The sequence below is a fragment of the Betta splendens genome, chromosome 1, assembly GCF_900634795.4.
Source record: "Betta splendens chromosome 1, fBetSpl5.4, whole genome shotgun sequence".
In the NCBI taxonomy this organism is placed as follows: Eukaryota; Metazoa; Chordata; class Actinopteri; order Anabantiformes; family Osphronemidae; genus Betta; species Betta splendens.
The window spans coordinates 16,389,628-16,403,046 of record NC_040881.3 but is presented as its reverse complement, the minus strand read 5'-3'; the positions used below and the strand labels follow the sequence as shown (position 1 = coordinate 16,403,046).

General features: G+C 45.2%; 2 protein-coding genes and 1 long non-coding RNA gene across 14 annotated transcripts; 1 reads left to right on the top strand and 2 right to left on the bottom strand.

Moving 5' to 3' along the window:
• Positions 1 to 2,589: 2,589 nt before the first annotated feature.
• rasd2b (RASD family member 2b) lies at positions 2,590 to 4,717 on the bottom strand. Its single transcript, XM_029149274.3, is given in 3 exon segments — positions 2,590 to 3,643; positions 3,732 to 3,945; positions 3,947 to 4,717. Coding segments are annotated over 3 exon segments (1,320 nt in total). The 5' UTR covers positions 4,511 to 4,717; the 3' UTR covers positions 2,590 to 3,101.
• On the top strand, positions 3,639 to 13,286 carry mycbpap (mycbp associated protein). Of its 12 annotated transcripts, XM_041070688.2 has the most exons (21): positions 4,825 to 5,003; positions 5,264 to 5,310; positions 5,412 to 5,494; positions 5,773 to 5,821; positions 5,950 to 6,084; positions 6,225 to 6,322; positions 6,413 to 6,596; positions 6,710 to 6,825; positions 6,938 to 7,088; positions 7,234 to 7,334; positions 9,117 to 9,235; positions 9,435 to 9,543; positions 9,817 to 10,015; positions 10,112 to 10,299; positions 10,390 to 10,536; positions 11,137 to 11,235; positions 11,348 to 11,490; positions 11,639 to 11,766; positions 11,845 to 11,990; positions 12,690 to 12,869; positions 12,982 to 13,286. In XM_041070688.2, the coding sequence occupies exons 5-21, from the start codon at positions 5,973 to 5,975 to the stop codon at positions 13,099 to 13,101; spliced, it is 2,340 nt and encodes a 779-aa protein (XP_040926622.1). In that variant the 5' UTR covers positions 4,825 to 5,003; positions 5,264 to 5,310; positions 5,412 to 5,494; positions 5,773 to 5,821; positions 5,950 to 5,972; the 3' UTR covers positions 13,102 to 13,286. The 12 variants fall into 12 exon arrangements, with proteins under 12 accessions (XP_029005055.1, XP_029005027.1, XP_029005037.1 ...); XM_029149227.3 differs by lacking the exon at positions 5,264 to 5,310 and having other exon boundaries at positions 12,693 to 12,869; XM_029149154.3 differs by lacking the exon at positions 5,264 to 5,310.
• Positions 8,825 to 10,227, bottom strand: LOC121202222 (uncharacterized). Its single transcript, XR_005897676.2, has 2 exons — positions 10,088 to 10,227; positions 8,825 to 10,022 (listed from the first exon to the last, which is right to left on the bottom strand). It is a non-coding gene; the product is annotated as an uncharacterized LOC121202222 (long non-coding RNA).
• Positions 13,287 to 13,419: the final 133 nt, after the last annotated feature.

Below are 13,419 nucleotides of genomic sequence, written 5' to 3'. Positions count from 1 at the left end.
TACTCACGTCTCTTTTCTTTTGAAACCTTAAGACTCTTGATTATATTCTATTTGTTTACTTGTTTGTCTATTAACGTGTCATCTATGACATTAGCAGTCATCTTTATCTATGCATCACTGTTCTTCCTTGTCTCAGCACAATCTGTCCAAACTGATTTGAGTGGATGTGATTGACACATGGTTTTTAAACAGGAGAAACACCAAATGTTTTATTTCTGCTTGGCACTTTCCGCCACAGATCAGCAGAAACAGGCAGTGACTTTTAGTGAAAGGCAGAACAGCTGCCTGTTGGTGTCAGGTGTCTGCGTGTTCGTGCACATGTGTCCTAGCGCCTCTGCTAGCCTCTCTTTTCCATGGAGTAATGGCGTGACAAGCTGCGCAGCTCCTTCGCTTCTTATCTCTGCTGTTGCGGCTGCTGAATGAGCTGCTGACAAGCACAGCTCCCTGTGCAAATGGTGTTCGCATGCTAACGCTGGCTGCTCACAGAAAGCCAGGAAATGAAGTGATGAGAGGATTGAAAGTGAATTATCAGATTCAGCAGTTGCCAAAAAGCTATGGGTCTCTACGAAGTGACGCAAATCTTGAACTAATTTTTTTTAATTTTGTGTGTTAAGTTGTGGTCCCACACATTATTCCACAAAGAGTCATTTTAATTTGTTTTGGAATGTACGTGTTTTACAGCTGACTTTTCTGTTTTATTTATTAGTGCTCTGTAGAGGAATCATGTGTCTCAATTTAGCTGCTTTATTGTGATTGTCTTCATTATGTTTTGGTTTAGTTTGTTGTTTCTCTGTAGCATTTATTAAAGTTATTATTCTGCTTTTCAATTAAAGCTGTTGTGTCCCCCATGTGGCAGCTACTTTTGTTTGAGAGTCACAAATAAAACAATTATTTCTCTATATGGAGTTAAAACGTGAGTAGAAGCTTATTATCCTGTGTGTGTGTGTGTGTGTGTGTGTGTGTGTGTGTGTGTGTGTGTGTGTGTGTGTGTGTGTCAGAGGAACTCGCAGGGAACAACAGGAACCTGCCTGGACTCTCCTCACGTGCAAGCAAATAGAAGCAGGATCATCTGTTCGTATGTGTTTTGCTTTGTGTGTCTGTGTGTGTGCGTTGAGTGCTATAACAAATGCAGAGTACAGCCTCACGTGCAACACGGTCACTGGGGCCACAGAGGAATGAAAATTGCAGCTATTTCCTGCAATGTGAATTTTGCCGCACGAGTAAAAGGAAGGTCTCAGTGCAGTGGCAGAAAAACTGAGAACAATCACACTGAGCTGATTAAACGCTTCAATTTACCAAATCATTTCCTGAAAAACATTAATTTCTTTCAAGAGATGTTTACTTTACTCTCATTCTTTTAATGGTAATAAATGAACCCAGGATACATGGATGGATCAGTGGGTCTGTCGCTGAACAGGCAAGCAGTCACATCTAGACAGCTTTGTTATAGCACGGTTGTATGATTAAACTCTAAACCCTCTATTCATCATTGTTATACTTTCAAGCAAATGGAATAAAAACAATGTGAAACTAGAAACTAGAACCAACTTCAAATACACTTCCAGCCTAACTACTGTAGCTGGTGACATCCTAGAAACAAGGCGCCGTCCGTCTATCTGGGTGTGAAATCAAGGCCCCTTTGTTTCAATAACAATTGTTATTGTTGTGTTGTTGCCAGCGTGCGCTGCAGCGTGTAGGTAGGAGGCAAGGGATCACGGAGCGTGACGGGCCCAGCAGCAGCAGCTGAGGGGGCAGCGGACCATCAGCTGTCTTTCTTTCACACAAACAAAGCGCACACGCTGATGCGGCGACAGCAGGAAGCGCTCGCATGCGTTCGGCGGAGCAGCTGATGGATGAGCGCTGGGATAAACGCGTCCTGCCGGGGTTGTAGCCTCCTGCGTTTGCTGTCTTTGACGCCGCCGTAGGTTTTGTTCCCAAATCTCTGCAGGCCTCCGACCTCACCACAGACATTGTTCTGAGGCTTTCAGGCACCATGACTCACGCACCCAAGCGACTGTACACATCTCCCAATGAGCGCTGGGAGCAAAAAGACGCTCAGATGTTTCGCTACTTTGGTGCAGACATTGTGTTTATATCAGCTTTGATGCGTGAAGTGTGGAACTTTTAGGTGGCAGCGTGGGAGGGTGCTATTTATCCATTTTAAGTTGCACATTTGAAAGAGTTGTGTTTTTACACTGGACGTGTGTACTAAGTATAAAACCTGAATAGTCTTTTACATGTAAACTCAGCTTGAGGAGAGAGCGACCTTCACTACAATATGTGGCATTTACAATCTAAACATCCTACTTATTTACAGCCTGAAGGACATGTGTCAGTATGGTCTCTGCCTTAACATCAAGCTACAGTATATGACTGTGAATTCCCAGTGTGTCACTTCATCTCTTCCTACAGTAAATATGGAGTTTATGTTTTCCTGCTATCTGTGGGAGATGAGGGGTGCACATTTCAAGGTTCCTCAGATCCTCTTCACTCAGCGTGTTCAGGAAGTGAGTAACGGTTATCATAACTGATGGGGAGGGAGGCCCACTGAAAGACAAACCTATCAGTAAAGCCATATATAGTGTAATGTAGGATGACAGGGTAACTGCCAGCTGGAAACCTGGCCTTTAATCTTTAATGTGTGGGACTCTGGCAATCACGATTCCAGAATAAAATACAAACACACAGGAAGAGAGGAAAGGTGTGGGTGGGAGAAAGGGCCATCTAATAGATTTATGAATATATGTTATGCAATGGTCATACAACAATCAAACAGTCTAGTTCCTGACTCAACATCCTCCCACTTTCAGCTTCACAGTGTGTGGTACAGTAGAAGACACTGGATGGATGGATGGATGATTGGGTGGATGGATGGATGGATGGATGGATGGATGGACGGACGGACGGATGGATGGAATAGATACATAGACAGACAGTATAAGACACAAAATAAAGATTTTCTTGCAAAGATTTTTTTGAAAGTCGTGTAATAACATTGTCAATGCATTATATTTACAGAAGGTACAGTAAACATCATCGTCTCATTGAAGATGGTTAAGATTGTTTGTTTGTCAACACTCGGCCTCGCAGTCTTGTGCCTGTCACTGAATCTGACACTTGTCCAGCGCTTTGCCGGACTTTCTGGCCGTGTGCGGTCCGATGACTTGTCGGAGGTCCGTACTGAAGCTCGGTCGCCGAGCCAGCGGGTACAGGGCGCCGCAGGGGTCGTCGCGCCCCGGCGCCTTGCTCCCTCTCGCGGCCACGCCGGCCGCGCGCATCGCCTGGTAGGAGCGGAGCGACACTTTGCGGTGCTGAGACGGTCCCGTCTCGGCCGGAAGTCCGCCTCGCTTCGCCAGAGTCTCGAAGAGTTTGTCCAGATTGGTGCTGTCCTTCGCCGAGGTTTCAAAGTAAGCGCAGTCGTCACCGAGCGCCCGCAGCACCTCCGCCCTGGAGACCTCTCTGTCGCCCGCCAGGAGGTCCACCTTGTTGGCGCACACCACCAGCGGAACCCGCGGCGGCGCGCGCTGCTCCGGCGACGGTTTGGTCAGTTTGGATTTCGCAGCCAGAATCTCCGTTCGCAGGGCGCACACCTCCTCGAAGGAGCGGCGGTCGTCCACGCTGAACACTAGGAGGAAAATGTCTCCTGTAAAAATATGAGAGAAATGTTAGTTTTCATTGAAGGCATTTTAAGCTTCAGCGGGACATATATTAATAATGGAGACAACACGCACCGGTCAGGATAGACAGGCGCCGCTTGGCTGGAAAGTCCCGCTCCCTAGACGCGTCCAGGACGTCTATCTGGTACGTCTCTCCGCGGATACGGAACAGTTTTCGGAGGAAATCCTCGGAAGTGGGGTTGTAGTCTTCCACAAAGCCGTCCCGCAGGTACCGCCGGAGGATGGACGTTTTACCCACGCGCGGGGCACCGAGGACCACGATGCGCTTTACAGTTCTGCGGCTTGGCGGCGTGTAGCGCGTCCTGTCGGCGCTCCGGGTGGAGGTTTCCAGGCTGACCGTGGAGCACCAGAGCCGCCAGCTGATCCAGTGGGGAAGTCCCGCAGGAGTGGCTGCCGTTTGCGGCGGACAGTGGTCTTACTGTTGCTCCAGAACGCGCCTTCTTGTCCAGTTTCCACTGAGACGTGGCCATTTTAAGCATCCCCAGGCCCGCTTTGATCCCCGCCGAACTCAGGTGCTGCGATGCGTTTTTGTAGGCCAGTAAAACTTTGGAGGAGCCGGGGCATTTGCCCTCCATGTTACCGTGAAACTGGGGGCAACGGGACGGGGAGCAGCGGAGCTGGTGTGGGACGGGAGCGAGTGCGCTCTGTCCTGCGGTCGAGATGCTCCCCGTTGCTGTCGCGCAGTGACGCGGACAGTGCGCGTTGGTCGGAGGTTTTATAGCTCTGCTCAAGCTTGTCTCTGCTGCGGTGCCTGATGTCAGTTGCCTTCGTATAGGCTCTTCCCAGCCCCGTGGACCGTGCGCGTCATGCAGATTGACAGAAGGGCTTGTCATGTTCTCTAGGAGAACACCGTGTTAATAATGTGGGCTATACATACTGACGACTCAGTCTGAGAGTTTTTAGTAGTTGACATCCAGAATGAATTAAATACACACACACAAATAAATAAATAAAGAGTACATAATACCACCAACAACAATAATAATACTAATACCAATAACAATATCAATAATTGAACGAAAGAATGAATGGCCCGACAGACAGACAAATAAATAAATAAATAATAACATGTTCCACTATCAAGTATTATCTTAGTCTAAATTAAAATCACTGTTCGTTTGATGTTTGGAAAGCGCATTTGCGTAAGTGAGAAGAGGAAGGAAGTTGGTCCTCGGCTTCGAAGCGTCTGTTGTTACCATGGTTACAGTTACACTGAGCGTTGCGAGGGCTTTGCTAGCTTTGCCAGTGCTGCTATAGGTTTAGCATTCCGAACCGCTGCGTTAACTGTGTAAATAAACGAAGAGTTTCAGGTCGGAGCTGCCTCCTGTATGTATTTTCTCTTGTGTCTCTTTCCTAGTTATTAATTGTCCCAGTTCGGTTTCAACTTTTTGTCGATGCTAATGACAACTCTACTTTAGAGCATAGTGTGACCTTGGCAACGGGACAGTCGTGCACCATTAGATTTGAATAAGACTAAAACATAAATTACCATATTTGAGTAGATAGGCTAAATGTTGCTGTAAGTAACAAGTCTTCATGCTACAAGTCCTGCATTCAGACGCTTACTGTAACTTCTGTACACACAGTCTGTACTGATCTGTTGTCCTACATCATGTAACATCTCAGTCAGAAAGTAGGTCATCATTTTCAGCTGTTGATTTAATCAACTAATGAATTTGCAAGGACATAAAGTGTTGTATTATTATTATTTATTATGAATATTCCTTCCCTCAGGGGCCAAGGGCATCTTTTGCTTCAGCAAAGCAACACACGCATCAAAACATTCTCCACTGAGTCTGTGAAGGAAAACACAAAGAGTAGGAAGCTAAACACCTATAAAATTCAAGGAGAGATCATTTTTGTTGTGGCCATGGAAACAATATTCTGGCAGAGTTGAATATAGAGAAATTAACAGAATTGCATAACTATATCACTGTTCCAGGACAAACTGATTGGCTTTGTGAGCAATGATGTAATCTGTCCTCATTAGACCTTCTTCAATGGTTAAATCTGCTCATTGTAGTATGAGCAACATGACTGAGATATACAGCATACACTTATGCACTGTTGTTTTTTTCTATTTCGATTCAAACAGAGAATTCTGCTCGTAAACGCGAGAATAGCCAGGCTCTGTCCATATTAAGGTAACCTCACTTCAAGATCACTTCAATCAACACAATCATTTGGTTTCCCTAACAAATGCATCCCATACTGTATGTGCTGTACTACTTTGGTGAGTAAGATGATGTAATCCCAGCTCCATATACCAAAGCTCCCCAAAGGTCAACAGTGCACATGGCACGTGTGGGTGAGACACAGCCAGCTGATGAAGTTGGAAATCTTATACGAGAGGTCGTGGCTCAAACTGTGAATCTGCACTCAGACTCTCAACCTCTGGACTGCCCTGGTTTGTTATGTGGCTTTATCCGTTTAGTAGCCTACTGAAAAATGTACTGCAAATATAAAGTCAGATTTACCTACTTGTAATAAGTATTATTTAGACTAAACTACAGTACAGTATGTGGGTTTCCTCTGTTTTTTTTTCAGGGATTCGGTTTGATGACCAAGGAATGATTGTACCGCACAGCATCCTGGGTGATTTAGAGGATTTTAGGAAGTTTCTGGAGGCCAAAGGAGAGACAGAGGTGAATTGAGAAAAAAGTAAATTCACACTTTTCTGAAAACTTTGCAGTATTAGTCACCCTGGTTCTTTTTATTGTCCTGCTATCATCCAGTTATTGAAACGAATACCAGCTTCCCAGACAAATCCAGAGAAAGCGTTCGAAGCTGCAGTGAGAAATCACACTGAGAGAGTGATGAGAGGGGTCCCATCAGCGCATAGGAACACCCAGAGCAATGCTCTGCACCACTGGCACACACATATGGGGCAACGCAGAAGGCAGCAGGCCCACTTATCTGGTGATTGGACTTCCAGCGTAGATTAAAGCATTGACTTGTTGTCATTTGTGGCAAAATTATAAAGTCTGAATCCATGTCTTATCGTATGTACTGTTCTTTACAACTTTCTCAAGACAGGCTCAACAGGCCAGTGGAAAACTTACTGATGAACCAAGATATCCATTTCAGAGAAACGCAGGAGCAGAAGGAATTTCTGAGTCAAGCCATGCCAGACATCCACTCTGGATATGTATTATATATATTTGTTTTCTCTTAGTTACTGTGTCCTTCCTTAGAAGCGTTGATGTCTCCACTAACTGTTCCCTTCTTCCTTACTGGCGTGTTGGCCCTGTGTGTCTCAGGGCTACCGTGTAGGCAGTGAGTTCTGGAGTCTCCCCCAGCGCTATGGAGATGACATCAGTGGTATCACAGCCACCCTGACTCAGACAGAGCAGGGTAGACGTGGACCTGTGACACATGTGGGCCAACCCAGAAGCATACGGCAGGAATCAGGTGCACGCACACATCTACGCTTTGTTCCAGCTTTACTCTTCTGCAATAGTCTGTTTTTTCTGACTGTGCATAGGCACCGCTTAGAAAGTTCAGACTTCAGTGAAAAGGTTCAACTGCATGGATTCACAAACATTTTATCCACCAGGAATCATGAGTGCTGAGTCAACAACTTTTCCACACTGGAACTGGAGTGACCACCTGCTGCAGCAGTGCCAGGAATTACAACACACGGACATGAAAAAGCCGGTAACACCTACTATGTCGAGTTATTCAGCAAAACATGGCAATGACAGTTTCTGTTTGAGTATAGATTTTGATCAGATCAGACTGACTTAATATACCGTGGAATATGAACTTTGAGCTAGCACTGTGCTCTAATGGTTATGGCATACAGTTTATATATTAGTATATATTTAGATGTATGGTAATTTATTTTGCTTTGTTTATTCATGCACTGTTACGTCTCCATCATAGCGCCCCAGTGCCAGCACTCTCTGTGACTGCATAATTTAAAAAGCTCATAGTTTTGATGTCACAATTAACCTCACACCTAGTTAAACCTTTTTTCATGTGCACAACGCAGACCTACTTTGTTCATTTGTTGTTTCTGTACAAATTTTTTTTTTGGCTAATTTTCATTCTCCACACAACCAACTACACACCCTTAGAACACTCTGTCTGTCGCTGCTGGTGCTGCTTCTATCCTGTAGCTGCTCACAATCAGATTATATATTCATGTACTGTACTGTATAGACGGTGAACACGCAGCCTTGGGCTCGCTGTTCTGAGGTGTCTGTATGAAGCATCAATATGCGGTACTTGCATGCACGCCCACATGAATATGCATATGTATAAACACGCACACACACACACACACACACACACACACACACACACACACACACACACACACACACACACACACACACACACACTGGCTTTTCTGTCTAAAAATGTTTAAATGTTGTGATGCTATGTTTTATTGTCTGTTAAATGTACTGTGTATTAGGAGATTAACAAAGCTCTGTGGTGCCTGTTGTTAACTCAGATAGTACAGTTATGAAATCTGAACCATGCCCAACGATAGCTTAGCGGTGTTGGGATCTGTGGAGGAACAGAGCCAAGAAAAGGGAGCGATCATGGCCAACCACTCTCTCTGCATTACAATGACCCTATCAAGACAGGCAGAAGATACTGGGGTAAACACAAATGTGTGCTGCCAGTTCTCATTATACCTTGTTAAAACACTAAGTGAAATGTACTGATTAAGAGGAGGCTTATTCAAAAGACATCTCCCAGCACAACCCCTCCCTGTCCTCCATCATTCTGAGACACACATCTGTACCAATTGTCAGACAACAGTGGTGGCGTGTTCTGTGTTGCTGAGTAATGTGCTGAGGTTATTTAAAGGGCTGAAGTACCTGAAGTACCAAACACATACACACACACACACAGAGACAGATCGTCCTGTCAGCAGCTGATAGGCCTGTGGCTTTGTGACATAAGTGCAAGGAGCCAGACGAGTCGACAGGAACGGGGAGGGGTTCTTAAGAGAATAAAGAGGTGATAGCACGGTAAGTAGAAAGGGAGAAGAAAGAGAGAAAAGGGACAGTAGTGAACAAAACATAAAACAGGAACCTGCCAGAGTAACTTTTAAAGCTGTGTGTAAAATGTCTTCACTTACATACAGCACTTGAAGGTAAGCTGGTGATAGTAAAACTCTGTTCTAACTGATAACATCTGGATCAGGTATAATTTAATAGTACATACTAAAACTTTACAATGTCAACCAGCAGTTGCAGTGAGTTACACAACACCTTATTGTGTCACGGTGAAGGTTTCACCAGACACGTACAGTACATGTAATGGTGTCCTTCCAGCTGTTCTGTTAGGTGCCAGTAGAACGGGCCAGGCAGCTTCCCAGAAGGGCGGTGGGTAACACTCTTCAACCTCCAGTGGAGAATGGCCACCCAAATATCACATGCTCCTTTAAAACAGCTGCACCGCTCTGTGTCGCCTTGATAACAGGACATCAGTGGACTGGAGGTGATTGGCTGTGGGAGACCATTAGCTGCTGTCACAGTGGGCCCCAGCCCCGTAGTGGAAACGCAGACGGAGGAGCACAGCGAAATGAAAAAGGAGAACCTGTAAGAAATGCCTCCCTCGTCTGCTTCTCTTTTGTTAGTCATTTTCCAAACACAGTGAACAGTGTTACAGTAACATGCATCATACTGTATGCAGCATATACTGTAAGTGAAACCATGTTATACACAGTAAGGAGGTGTAGGAGTGTCTGTGTGACAGGTGTTATATCCATCATATCCATCATCTCATTTACCTCCACAGTGATAACCTGGCACAGGCTGACGATGCTGTGTCGGATACTTTGAACATTCCTGTTTTGAGATTCTGTGGTCAACTTGCTAGTTGGACCGGGAGCTCTAGCTCTAACCAGGTACTGTTGCAGTTCATCCCTCCGGCCCGTTTTGTTTTAGTCCTTTGTTGTTGTGTTACGTAATTTCCTGTCAACACCTACACCCCTGTTGCCATCTAAGGACTCATTCTTCATCTGTTCTTTGTTCGTTTCGTCAAATATATTAAATTGTGTGTTTGTGGCCTCGTCTGTGAGGCCTGTGTGCTTCTGTTGGTCAGTCTGTATTGCTTAGTTTCCCCAGTTCAGTGATCTTAAGTTTGTGTGTGTTATGTGTGTGTGCATGTGTGTGTGCAGAAGGAGGTGGGAATTAGTACTACAATAAACTTTGAAGTTGTAACTGGAAAAATAGCCTCAGCTCACCTGGAGCTGCAGAATGTGGGCAGCACAGCCATCTTCTACAGCTGGCAGCAGATCCACATACCAAGCAGCTTTCCCCATCTTCAACTTCAATCACGGCGGAAGGAGAATTGCTTCTACTTTAACACTTCCCCTAGTACGTACTGTAGACACAAATATGATCAGGCACCTGTTACCACCCCTCCATCTGCCTCAGTACTTAACCCACCCTTCTGCTTTTGCTCCTGCCCAGATGTGATCCTTCCAGGTGCCACCCGGCATGTTGAATTTCTATTTAAGTCAGAGTTGGCAGGCGTTAAAACTGAGCTGTGGCAGCTTAATACCCACCCTGTGCTGCTCCAAGGAGCCGCCATGCAGGTCAAACTGAAAGGATATGCTCTGCATCAGGACAGAACCGCAGACCAGAGGCTTCATTTACAGGTGATGTAACAATTAAAGCGTCTGACACAAACACACAAAACTAAGGCTTTGTTTAACAGACTTTTTTTCCTCTTTTTTCTGAATGAGTAGATGATGCTGGAAAAGAAAGTGACCCAAAAAATGTGTCGGTCGATTATGTACGAGATGCTGCAGGGGGTCCAAACCCCAGAGAGACCCAGCTCCCCCGCAGAGCTGTACATAACCGAAGAGGAAGAGTTTGCAAGAAAAAACCCAAAGGTAACTGGTACCATTCATGTTTCCCTTTTTGATGACCAGTAAAGCGTTGTATTGATTTTTAATATGCCTTAGCAGTGAAGATGACATGAACTGTGTCATTTCTTCTGTTCCATATATAGTTTGACACTGTTACTCTGTCAGGGCCTGATTTCATCTGCGACGGATATATAAAACATTTTTATTTTGTTCAGTCTGAATCTTCACACGTCCATTTGGACATGACCTGTTAATGGACCCATTCATCATGTTCTGTTTGACATTTTACTGGCTAAGCATTAAAATAATCAGACTGTCCTTCATTAATGTCCGTTCCTTTAACACTCCATGTTTTTGTCAGCGTAATGTGTTTTATCTCATTAGATGTGGATCATAACTACTAATACTCTGAGGCACTCACTGTTGTCATGGCAGTTCAATGACAACAGCTCTATTAACATGTGATCACACCTTGTTCCAGCAAAGGGCGGCACTCATATTTCCTCTTTACTTGAAGTGGGATTCAAATGATGACATACAGCTGTAGTTTCTGCTCATAGTTGTGTTGTTGTCAAACCTTCATATTTACATACTGTACTAAATGAATGCTCCCTACACTGGCAGTGGCAGTACTGTGATAAGGCAGTGGGGCAGCTAAAGACACTGTGGCTTGAAGTTAATCCAGGACACACCTGGGATCTCTCTGTTGACACCTTACTCCAGGTAAGGACATTGCGTATGGATGTAATACGTACAGTAAATGAAAAGCTCTCCTCATATCTTAATGATGTGTAACAACCATTACTGTACCTGCCCTTTTGTTCTCGCGCTGTAGGCCATCCTGTCTCTGCCCCTACAACAGTCAGCTCAGGACACAATAATCAGAGAACAAGGTCTGAGCCGGCTTAACTCCCTGCTCCTACAGCTGTGTGAACCTTCTCACATGAAACACAACCATCGAACACCAGAAATATTATTGTAAGGCATGAAAAACACACAGGACAAGACACACACCTCATATGCACGGCTCAGTGGAATGAGCCTGGTGGTTATAGTGGTGTGTGTGTGTGTGTGTGTGTGTGTGTGTGTGTGTGTGTGTGTGTGTGTGTGTGTGTGTGCACTGCAGGAACCAGCTGTGGAGGGACCTGCTGGACGCGATGGCTGATGAGGCCACGCAGCTGCGGCGCCTGCTGGGACTCCCTGTGAATGAAACATGGATCGATAAAAAGGATGAAACCCTCGACAGCGATGCTGGTGGGACGCACACAGCTTCATGCACAGTAGTTTAGCGCTCATGTGGATGCTGCTAACACCTGTTTTACTATGTTACAGATGTGGCTGACGTCAGAAACAAAGATGAGAAGCGCGATAAAAAGGCGGGAGCAGCTGCCAAGGAGGAGAGGAACGGGATGAAGTCTCGATTAAAAGATGATAACAAGGGAGAAGCCAAGTTAGCAGCCACTGAGAAGTTAGTGGAGGTGAGAAGGTGAATGTGTGTGAGAGGTGTTTAAATGCACGTTTAAAACTGAAATTCACCATTGAAAGGTGGTTGGCCACAAGAGGGCAGCATATTCAAATGATTTATGTTGATAAGCATGAATGAAGCAACATGTTTTATTGTGATGGGCTAATGATACATGAGTCACCTTCACTTCAAACAAGCTGTCACTTCATGATTCATGATGAGGCCATTGAAAAGCTGTTGTCTCATTACTACTGACTGACTCCACATCCCTTGGCAGCGTATCCTCAGCCATGTGTACAAGAGAAGGATCAGCTGAAAGTCTCTGCTCGTGTCACCACTGTCAACAAAATCACTGACGTTCGCCTCGGCCCAAGTGTCTGAACTGTGTATTTTTTTCCTCTTCGTGACCGTGGTTTAGTCACAGGTAACCTACAGCACTGGCTCATGGCTGCCATGGTAACACAACGCAGTGTGAATATGTGCACCTGCTGTCCAACTGTGCGACCAGGTTGCGAATTAATAGCACCCGGACTGCTCCAATCCATTGGTGGTACATGCAGAGCACCTACTTATTCAGAGCAGCTCAGGAGACTGAACCTATTGGCTCGAGGGTGTGGGAGATGCCCTCGTCCAGTCTGACCCTCCTGCCCGTAAAGACAATAGCTACTGTGTGTTGTTTGCTAACTGATTGTTTGCCTTGCACGGAGGGAAGAAGAAGAGGAAAGGAGAAAAAAGGGATGATGTTGGGAGAGGCAAGGCAAAGCAAAACCAAGGGAAGGAGCCTGGTGTGGCACCTGAAACCCTCCCAGGGTCCACGAGACGGGAGGCGCCTCAGGAGCAAAATGTAGATCTGGCAAGAATCAGCATTTACAAAACCTTCCTGCACAAAAAGGCAAGTGCCTCAGTTGTCTCTCAATACAGGTTTTAGTGCAAAGGGACAAGATTCACATGTTCTGTTTGTTCTAAAAAATGTAAATATTTCAATGTATTTAACTATGTGGCAGGTTTATGCTCTGATGGAAGACCTGGTGGACACTTTCTGTGACTTGATGGATGAAGAACACGAGCAGGACACACTATTGCAGTACATCCAGAATAATAGCTACATAATTAATAATAGCTAGAAAAATACAGTAGCAATACTTTAAACTTTGTCTTTCAGCTAACTGTTTATCAGTCGTTCACCTCCTGCTGTTAGATATTTTTCAGTTTCTTTTCATATGACTTCATTTGATTTTCATGTCTACATTGATGCAGCATGTTACATTATTCTGAAATAAAATTCAGAATGGATGTGCTTTAATACTGACCGTGAGTCATTCACTCTCTCACGCTCGCGTCATCGCGATGATAGTGGGTTAACGGCACGGCTGACGCGCCTCGTCCCCGCCTTTCCCTTCACGCTCCCCTCCTGTGATCGCTGTGCGTGCCTGCTCTGCCGG

What these genes read in the sequence shown, in the direction of transcription:
- mycbpap (XM_029149222.3), top strand. Translation starts at nt 5,973, where the DNA reads ATGGCACGTGTGGGTGAGACACAGCCAGCTGATGAAGTTGGAAATCTT. An exon ending in TCAACCTCTGGACTGCCCTG is followed by an intron (nt 6,085 to 6,224) that starts GTTTGTTATGTG and finishes TTTTTTTTTCAG; the next exon opens with GGATTCGGTTTGATGACCAA. An exon ending in TTGCAAGAAAAAACCCAAAG is followed by an intron (nt 10,537 to 11,136) that starts GTAACTGGTACC and finishes CTACACTGGCAG; the next exon opens with TGGCAGTACTGTGATAAGGC.